Genomic DNA, 10,597 nt, shown 5'->3' with positions numbered 1-10,597 from the left:
GATTGGTAACCCTAGGTCTCCTGGGGGCAACCAGACGTGGTCTCCCTCTCACTGTGCTTAGAGAGGCATCAGCTTCACCTCACTGATGATCCCCAACAAGGGTGAAACACGTGTATGGGGTTGCTGGTGGTACTCTCGTTCAGATTGGAATTGCCATTGTATTTCGGTGCTGGACTGCCCCTGGGCAGGACAAAGACTGATATGCAAATGGATATTTCCCATCTGTGAAAGGCACAGTGAGTAAAAGCAGTGGCTGCGAACTCTCAAGTGGTTAATAACCACTGAACAGGTTATCATGTCTGTTCTTGCGAGAGAGGGGCGCCCGCTACCTTTGTAAAACAAAATGGAAATGTGTTCATGGCTTTTTTTGTCAGTCATTACAAAAAAAGACTGGGTCCGTGCAGAGTGCCTGTTTTAGCCACCTAGCCTTCACTGATAAACTTAGGTAACATAACATTAAAGGCAGGTCCTCCCATGCAGCGAAGTAAGAAAACCTGTTTCATTATGGTTTCATTCTCTTAGCTAAATTCTATGTAAAGACTGATTGCACTAAGCAGAGGTTAGTTACACACTGAGTCACAGTGTTCAGCCCTTCCATTTTGGTAAAAGCAAGAAAGGTATATTTTAAAGGTTGTGCAAATAGGGTGACCATTGTTGAAACGAAGAGCAGGTGGCTTCTGTGTTTCAGGACCTCAAACACAAGTCACTCTCCATGAACTGGGGGATAAAACATGTGATTAAGCCATAGGCAAAGTAGAGACTCTTGACATAGCAATAACATCTGTTGAATATGCTATAATGTCTTGCACTCTTGTGATCAAGGAAATGATTGTGTATGTAGTTTAAATATATTTATGTTATTATCTTTTGCAAATTAATAACAAATGAGGCAAGGGGAAAATGTCTTATGGGAGAGCCCAGCCTTTTTCCATGCACAGAACTGATATTTGAATGTTACCATTACATTATTAAATGAGGTCTTCTTTCTCTTTTTAATATTATTGCGTCTTGCCATCAATGCTCATTTTTCCATCATGATATGTATTCGCATTACTCTCGCACTGGAAATTCGGTTTTCATGTGCTCATTATTCTAAGCTGCGAAATGAACACATTTCCATGGTACCTGTTGTTATTTGTGCACAGTTACCCTTTAGGCCTCAGTCACATGTAATGAAAGGTACTTCCATGGCTTTGAATTTCACAGTCAAGGCACACGTTAGTACATGTATCTCTCTTACTTTGAAAACAGCATTTTTGGTGTGGCAGTTGAAGAGAATTGCTGCCTTGTCAGTTCAGCAGTCATCGCTGTGTGTTTTCAATGCTCTGCATTTTAGACCCCACGTAGCCAAATGCAGTTTCCTTTTGTCTTGGGCTGAAAATACCCCACACTCTGTGTCCAGCTCCAGAACACTGTTCTAAGGGCAGACAAGCCAAGCAGGAGCACACCGCAACACTACTGTCCCGGACAGGATGCCCAGAAAAAAATGCCATTCTAGGCAATTAATAACACATAACAAACATGCAAACCTCCTAATTTGCATATGGATTGCGCCAACAGAAGTGACTTCCGCGAAAAAGGACATTGCAAGGAGCATCATCCGTCTTTGACACTCGGAGGCGCCATGGAAGTAACTTTAGAATAAGTTGCCATAAGTAAGTGAAGTGGCAAGTAACTTTGTGGTGCAAAATACCTAATTGCACTATTATTATATATGAAGCAATTCTATAGTCACTAGGCTTTTTTTTAATAATAGCATAATATATTAACATAAGCTATGAAGTGAATCACTTACGGAGCAGCAGATAAGACAAAGCACAATTAAATGATTTGCCCAGGATAACACACTTTGGTTAAATTGTGAAACCAGGAGGTGGAGAATTTAAGCAACTGAACATATCTTCACAGGTTTAGTTGATGTAGATATTTATTAAGGTTTTGTTTTACATTGTATGTGCTTAAATACAACTGTATAGCAAAGCCTGGGAAGCAACGCACATTACATAATAAAGTAGCCTTTCACAATAAACTAACTTTACACTATATACATTGTCATATAAATATGTTGAGCAATAGGAGTATGGCATTAGTTGTATTTATGCAAAGTCACAACAGCTTTATGCAGATTAATGTGATCCTAACAAATCCCACTTGGGTTTCAAAATCATAGTCATTATGCCATGAAGCATGCAGCATTACACCCTTTTCACTTCTGATCACCCCCTTTCACATTTCTTAAAGGATGAAAGTCCCTGCCAATAGTACCCCCTCCCTTCCATCAGTGCCTAATGGCTCCCATTGTAGCAATGTGTCCCTTCACTGGGAGATCCGCTCTGCTGTGTGGAGATTTAACGGTAAATGTGTCAGGAAAATGGGGTGCTGAGCAGGAACACCATGCTCCTGCTCAGTACCCTGATTGGGATCTATGTGATTATTGGGGCCCTCACAATTGCGACGGCCAAAAATGCCGACTTTTTTTTAACCCCTTTACATCACATATATGTGTGGGGGGAAAACCCCCTGCAGCCCCCCAAATTAATAGTATATTCTATACCCCCCCCATATATATTTGTGGTGTAAGGGGGGGGTCTATAAAAAAAGAAAGTCAGCATTTTTTTCAGCCGTCGTAATTGTGAGGGTGACATTTTGGTACGATTCCCCCTCATTGTCCCAGTCTGGCTCTTAAAACAGCCACTGGAGGGAAAGCACCGCACCGACCCCCCCATCCACCACCACCCCCGCCCCCGCTCGGTACACCACTGGGCATGCTCCACTACCTGGCTGTTGAAGGCTGCCCTACTTGACTGCTGCATATACTGCCCTGCAATGGAGACTCCATGCTTCCCTTCACTGGGAACTGCATGCTGCCCTACCCTGGGAAAGGGAGGAGGGTATCTGGCGTAGACATTCTGGAAAGGGCAGAAGTGCCTCTCGCAGTCTTCACTTTCTTTGTTCCACACTTCAGCGGCGTTATTTCTGTGTGCGCAACACCCAACGGCTATCTCATCCTGGATTTATTTCTCGGAGATTCCACCTACGGCCCCTGGAAACGGTTCATGTTCAGTTCTACGCGGTTAGCCTCTGGGAGTGCAAACATTGTTTGTCTTAGACATTGTTCGATTTGTAGCTGAAACATGCTTGCACCTGAATATTGTTCACACTGCGTTAAACCATTGTTTCACTTGCGCATGAATGAGTGAAAAACCCGTTTCGCTTGGCTATTGTTCACACCGTAAAGCCTCTTCCCGCGCGCCTGTTCCCGCTGAAGTTGACACTTGGCGTCGCGTAAACATTCACACTGTTAGCTCAGTTGTTCTTTACAGAATAGCTGAAACTATGTAGCTACTCTGTAACTTCCGGTGGCCCGCTGGCTCCATGACCCCAGGGAGCACCAAACACCCCAGCGTAAAGGGAAGTTCTCCGTGTGCAAGGGGAGGTTCGAGTCTGGGGCTGTTCCGAGTTGTGTACCTTTGTTGCTGTCCGCTCCCTTGCACCCCCCTCCATCATGTGGGACAGTCTGTCTGAGGAAACAAACTGAGAATAAATAATGAAAGCTGTGAAATGAAGCAGAGACTGTGTACACTGGCGGGAGCATACATGGAACGCAGGGTATGGGGAAGAGAATAGGAAGTGGGTACGTTTAACGATTATGAGCAGAACAGTGTGGCCCTTCTGGCAAAAGAGGAACGTGTGTCCCGTTTTATAATTAGTTTCAATACAGGTCGGTGGTCTGTAGCACTCGGAAGAATCTCGCAGGTTCCCTTGTGGTACAGCGGCGTCCCCCGCACAGCCAGCACAGAATGGTAGCGTCCATTTATAGAGTGCCCGTGGTGCTCCCACACCGCAGTGTGCTGTGGATGGCTGCGGGTCTGCTTGCTGGAGCGCCCCATTCCTTTACTCCTGTCCGCTGGGGAGCCCCATTCCTGTGCTGTCTTCAACTCCTTTACTGGGTATGGGGCTCCCTCTTTCGTAGCTGGGAGCCGGGCTCCCGTTAGGGTAGAAGAGGCTGGCTCTGCTCAGTTGTGTATCTTCCCGTCCCCAGTCTGCTGGAGCTCGCAATTTCTGGATTTGGTGGTGTACTGACCCCCCTTCACGGGGGACGGGGGTCGTTTAACCGCACAGGGCGAGCACCATGAGGCTTCCCGGCACCCACAGGCCGCGCTCCTGAGGATGGAGGACAACAAGCAGCTGGTGCTGCGCATCGATGGGGCGATGCAGCCCAGCAGCCGAGAGGGGAGCAGCCTGCGGTGTGAGCTGAGCGGCTCGGAGCCATCGGACATGGAGAACAACCAGCCCAACAGCCAAGGTGAGAGACCGGCTCTTGTGGGGAGGGCACAGCCGGACACGGGGACACTGGTAAGCCACTCACTGCGAGTGCAGGGCACCTGGCAGGACACTATACTCCAGGGGCACCGCTGGTCATCAGTGCAGGGCATCGTGGTTGGATGGGGGCACCTATCCTCCCCTAAGGCATGTTCTTGGATCTGTAATGGGCTTTTAACCATGTGAACCGTCAAACAACCACACTAAAGGTGGCTGGATATCAGTGCATTTTATAGGGGTGCACACCTAAAAGGGGGTGGGGGCCCGGTTGGCATTACACGAATGCAAGCCCTGGTGAGACTGTTGCAGGGCATCGGGCCGCGTTGGTACGGACCCATAATGGCACGCATGGCAGTGCACCTGCAGAATCCACTGGCCAGACCCCGGAGGGAGCCCTCGCATCCCCGCTTCCTCCAGCGGATGTTATAATTGCGGAGACGCTGCTGATTCCCATCCAGGAAGTTACCGCGGAAGGGTCCTCGGTGGGGTCCCTGCAGGGCGTTGCACCTGTAGGCCCCCCTACACCTGCACGGGGGACTGCATAGGGGACTCTGAGTCGCAGCAAGGGCGCTGCACCTGGCAAACACTGTTCAACCCCTGCTGTACCCCGGAGAGCCGGTGGAGCCCCGGCGCAGGGCGTCGCACCTGTGGATGCGCTCGCTCAGTTCCGTGGAGCCCCAGCTGACGGAGCTGCACGGTGCATTCATTCCTGTACATTGGGGGTCCTACTGGCTCCGCGCCTAGGGATCTCCACACGGAACTGGGGGGGGGGGGGGGTAGAGTCTTATCGGAGGGGTGCACTGGGAAGCCTTGCAGCACAAGGTATGTGGGTCGGTATCCCTGTACCCTGAGAGGTATGTGGATACCAGCCCACCCACCGGGCCACGAGCTTTGCGCCACACGGGTTTGTCTAGCCCAGTGTCTGTAATGCAATGGAGCCTTGTGGCAAGACGCGGGCACCATTAGGGCCCTCGGTCAGACGTGATTAAAAGCTTCCTCGTTGAGATGTTCATGCATTTCCCGTTAGAATTCCCTGCGCTGCACACCACCACAGGCGTGCACCATGTGCGCACAGCATGCACACAGGGCAGGCCACTGCCATGGAAAACCCGCATTCGGGAAATGTGCACGGGCAGGTTATGGCCGAGAACAGGATACACGTATGGGAGATCCCGGCGATTTGTTTACCGGAATTAATGACATGTACATGTGCAAAACATCCCCAGAGGACAGGTCCATGCACGCAAGGGAGCGCATGTATGTAACACACCGCGGAATGTCGGAAGCACAGGGCAGGTGCTTGACGCGCCATGCACACGCACCGCGCTGCAGCAGCTGCGGTTTCCTTCCCCGTGGCACCTGCGAGCAGATCAATCGCCCCTCTGTCGCAAGGGGTGGCCGGGTGCTGGGGGCACGCCGCTCTGATGGATGCGACAGGGGGCGGGGGGGAGAAAATGCAGGCTCAGCCCCGCCTGACTCGCGGCCGGGAAGGGGCTGCTGTGGCACGGCCAGCCCAATGAGCTACGGGGGCACGGCAAGGGTTAACCCCGGCTGGGGATTCAGTCAGAAATGCGTTATTTGAGAACATGAATTGCAGAACGAGGAGCGCTCCCTCCCTCTTCCCCATCAGCATGGATTACACGCCTTCCGTTCCGACGTCGGACGCTTGGAGCAAACGACACAAGTGCACCGCCGTGATAGTCCAGCAACGCATCGGGCATTGATGGACCGGATTAGATTTCAGAATGAGGGACCATGCCATCGTTTAATGCTCAGTACAATACGCATCTAATGCCAGCAATTCCTCGATGTCTCTGCCGTGCAGGCAGGCTGGCTGGCACTGCTTCAGATGCAAGTTGTGCGTTGTTGGGTGTCGCACAGACATTAGTTTTCAGGGTTGGATGAGCACCCAGCCGTGCCAGCCAGCTGCAGCACAAAAGCTCCAAGAGGCCTCGCTAACTAGGCAGCGGCGCGGCCATCTTCTAATTAATGTGCGCTTTGTCCTGCCGTTTTAGCCACGCTTTTGTGGACTTGGGGGGTGGCAGGTGGCGCGGCTTGCCCTTTTGCCTCCGTCTTTGCTGTGCGCGAGGGGTGAAGTGTCCCCTCTTGAGTGCGTGCTGTAGTGCAGTGTCTCTCGCGACTTGGCATGTTTCTCTTGCACTGTAAACCAACTTCCCTCTAGTTAAATATTTACCACTTTTCATTAATGCCGTGTTTGCCTTTCACGCACAGGGGTGTTTCATTTTTTCCTAACGCGCTCAGTTTAGTGTGCCTTCCAAACTATTTGTTTGTTCTCTAGTTGTGAGTCTTCGTCTGTGTTTTAGGTTTGTGGTCAACACTATTAACGCGCTGATTCCGCACGGTATCGCCATGGCGTGTTCCCTGCTCTCCTGTGCATGGCTTCCAGTCCTGTGATTTCGGAATGTGTACCTTGCCTAGACATGAAGACCACAACGTCATCTCCTGGAAGATACCATGTTGCTCTCCAGAGCCAATCTAGGGGTTTGGGTGTTTTTTGTACACAGAATGCAATAAGCCATCTGAGCGTTTGGGTTGGTTTTTTTTTGTTTTGTTATGCTATACCAAGCCATGGTTTTCTGGGGCTTGAGATGCGTGCGTTGCCGAGACGCGAAGGCCTCACACCACGCATTGGCATCTAGAGGCATGTGCCAGCATCAGTGGTCGAGTGTTGACTCTCGTCACTTGGTGGTAAAATACACGTCAGTGAGTGCTGAGTAAGTTTTCTTCACGGAAAGGGCTACCAGTTGGTTTATGGCGTCACAAACTGAACACTTGTAGTGTTTCTGAAGGAAAGCAGGCTTTAGTATTTTGTTCCCCCTATGTTGTTGAAACTACACTTTTTACCCCTTTTGACTTTCTTGTGCTTGTTTCATATTCTTTATTTTTAGTATTGTGCCGATTTTGTTATTCTATGCGCTTTTGCTTGTGTCAACATATTGGGCCAGAATATAAAATACAAAGAAGATATTGGTCCTCATTACGAGTCCGGCGGTAGCCGTGCTGGTAAAACCAGCAGGCTGCCGGCGGACCCGTAGGGATTTACGGGCTCCGGACTTGCCGGTATTCCCGGGGCATTACAGCCCTGGTAATGCTGGAGCCGGCATTCTGTAATTCCCATTCCCATGATGGGAGTCCATGGGAATGGCAAAGTGGAAACACCGTCACCATGTGGTAATGGTGCCAGTGTTTCTGTGGCCAGTGGCGTTCCGCCCGCCAGATCAGACCACACGGCCACAGAACACGTAGTTGTCCCGGAAACGGTGTCGGTACTGTTTTACCGGCACCGTTAAATCCAGACTGGCTAACTTGTAATGAGGCCCATTATGTGGTATTCTTTATTGGACATAATAATATTGCAACCGAGTACATGGCTCTTAAATGTTTTCTATTATTGATGTGTCGTCCTTCTAATTCAATTCAAAAGCCTTTGAATGAAGAGCATTTTACCATACACATTTAATTCTTATGACCAGCATTTGTTTCTCTCTTCTAGAAAAACGCTATTGCTCCCAACTCCTGCCCAAATAGTATGATTTTTTTTTTTCTTCCATCCAGCTTTAGGGTCATGTCGCCTATAATTCACTCCTCTGGTCTTCAGTCTTTAATCCTAGCTTGAGCGAAATAAATTGATGCTTCTCTATTCATGGTCTACCATTGTGTGGGTGATTCCCTTCTGTGCAAGTGACATCCAAAGTTACCTGGCTGGTTCATGTCAAGTCCTAGGAAAGGACGCAGTAACAGAGCTACGCAACTGCCATGAAGTGCGCCCACCAATGGGGATGGGTGAGGCTGGCGCATGCACATTGGACGGATCCCGCGCTACAGGCAGTTCGCCAGCAATAAAGGCTAGTTGAATTTCTCTGTAGCTCTTGTATTGATTGCCACACAGTGGCATTGCAGGCCTGCAACTCTTCCCTGCAGTTGTGTGTTAGGGATTGGGAAATCTCTAATATACCCATGAGGAGAACAAGACATTGGCGACAGGGATGGGACAGGCCCAACTTCAGACACGCTGCAAGCTACCTCTCAATGTGCCATAAAGAATCCTACAACACCAAGATGTCAGGAGGTGAGCCAAGTGAGGAAGATGTGCGCAGAGCAGCAGCTTTTCGCTGACCTGGTACATTCGACATGAGTGACCAGCAAGCCCTGGGGCCATGCTGGGAGAGATGGATAAGGAGGTTTGAAAATGATCTACAGTCCCATGGTGAAGGTGCACCTGACAAATTTGCCAGGTGATTGCTGGTGAATCTAGTTTGAGACGAGGTAGAAGACCTCATACCTACTTTCCCACCAGAAAAGGTTAAGGTGTACGCAGGCCTCAAAGAAGCGCTAAGCACATACTTTGACCCACAACGTAACATTTATCACAAGAGATGCACCTTCAAAATGGCATGCCAGATAGTAGGTGAATCCATGGACGCATTCGCAACTCGTCTTCGCAAATTGGTGGCGCACTACGAGTTCCACAAATTAATGAACGAGGAGGCAATCAGATTAAGGATCATTGGAGGATGCCTGTCATCATTTAGGCAAATACTGCTCTGAGAACCACTTCATCTAGCCACCATACTGCAAATGGCCAGGATCGAATCCAGAGCTGACGCAAAGGCCTCGAAAATAGAAACAAATAAGGTCTCGGAAAGAGAACAAATGTCCCAAGTCTCACCAGTGACTCGAGGTTGACACGCAGGTGGCAATATGTCCATGGGACCTGATCTGTCTGGGAGAGATGTTACCCATGCTGCCTCCCATTCCCTCATCAAGAAGGTGTGAAGTGTCTCACGTTTTGGACAGACCTGCACCAAATGAGGCAGAGAAAATCACCCAGCAGTCGTCTGCAACTCCCCACCTGGACGGCCACGCGGGTACAATGTCATGCCTCCCAAGCAAGAGCATAGCATGCCAATGCTGGTCCAAAAAGGTATGCAGGTGCGAGGCGCAACCTCGTAAGACACATGAGTCAAGTTACAGAAACACCTCCATTGCCCACGCAGCCCAGAGAAGCAACCCAGCACGACTATGCCTACATGATTAACAAGGTGACCATTTCACCTGAAGGCCACATTAACCATCTAGTAGGGGATCACCAGGCCAAATTTCGCAACACAGGTGCCACCCTAAATATAATGTGCATGTCAGAATACCTCAGGATGGCATCTCCTTCATGTTAGGACCATCTGATCTGATGGCCTTCCAGTGGGCAAGAGGCCAGTGCGAAATCACAGGAGGTTCTGCACAATGCTAAGATACAAAGGAAAGTGCGCCCATGCTGAATTTCACGTGCTACAAGGAGAGGTTCCTGGGAGTAAACTACTGTGCCACCCCACCGCTCTCAAGATGGAGATCGCAGCAGTGACCTACACCCTGCAACACAGCCCCTGGATCGTGCAGGCGTTCCCAACTCTGTTCGAAGGCATTGGGTGCCTTAAAGTAGACCCAGTGACACTCCACATCGATGAGTCCATTACACCTGAAGCTCAACATCGGAGGAGAATACAGATCCATCTACAACCGCTCGTGTAAAAGGAGATGCAGTGTTTACTGAGTGAAGGCCTAATAGAACCAGCCGACAGTCCGACTCCTTGGGTGTCCCCCAAAGTGGCTGTTCCCAAGAGAGTGTCACCAGACAAAATACGCATATGTGTGAACATGCGACAGGTGAACAATTCCATTGGGCGTGAGATGCACCGTGGAATGCATCTAGATGTTATGATCAGCCTGCTAAATGGAGAGAAAGTATTCTCCAAACTCGACCTAAACAAGGGATATCATCACAGCAAAATAGACGAACAATCCCGGTACATCATCCCGTTTGCCACACCCATTGTACTCTTTAGATACAAGAGACTAAGTTTCGGCATCTGCTTGGCAGCCAAAATATTCCAGGAGAGTGTGCAGCAAGTAATTCGTCATGTAAACAACAGTGATGATATCCTGATTTTTGGAGCCACCACCATTGCACAGCACAATCGAGTCCTTCAACAGGTATGCACAGCAATGGTAGATACTGGTTGTACTTTAAACCATTGAAAGTGTGCCTTCGACAAGTCGCACCTCAGTTCTATGGGCACATTTTCTTACATGAAGGCAAGAGCCCTGACACTATCAAAGTTGCTGCCATCTCTGAGATTTCGCCCCGCCAAAGATGTCAGTGAGGTCAGATATTTCTTAGGAATGGCTAGCTACTGCAGCCGGTACCTTCAAGACTTCTCGACTGCCAGCTCACTAAGCAGGGTAGAATCTTTTGATG

The 10,597-nt window shown here is 49.5% G+C and overlaps 1 protein-coding gene across 5 annotated transcripts in view; it reads left to right on the top strand.

Moving 5' to 3' along the window:
• The first annotated feature begins 3,840 nt into the window (after positions 1-3,840).
• KAZN (kazrin, periplakin interacting protein) overlaps positions 3,841-10,597 on the top strand; it is a 1,355,161-nt gene continuing 1,348,404 nt past the window's right edge. For 3 of the 5 annotated variants that reach the window (XM_069610894.1, XM_069610893.1, XM_069610898.1), the window contains exon 1: positions 3,841-4,306. In XM_069610894.1, the coding sequence (XP_069466995.1) occupies positions 4,171-4,306 (136 nt within the window). In that variant the 5' untranslated portion in view covers positions 3,841-4,170. The remainder of the gene's footprint in view (positions 4,307-10,597) is intronic. The other 2 variants (XM_069610896.1, XM_069610895.1) reach the window with 1 other exon arrangement.

The sequence above is a fragment of the Ambystoma mexicanum genome, chromosome 8 (genome assembly GCF_040938575.1).
Source record: "Ambystoma mexicanum isolate Mex_15411 chromosome 8, UKY_AmexF1_1, whole genome shotgun sequence".
Taxonomy (NCBI): Eukaryota; Metazoa; Chordata; class Amphibia; order Caudata; family Ambystomatidae; genus Ambystoma; species Ambystoma mexicanum.
The sequence above is the reverse complement of the archived record's forward strand: the minus strand, read 5'-3'. Positions and strand labels throughout refer to the sequence as shown.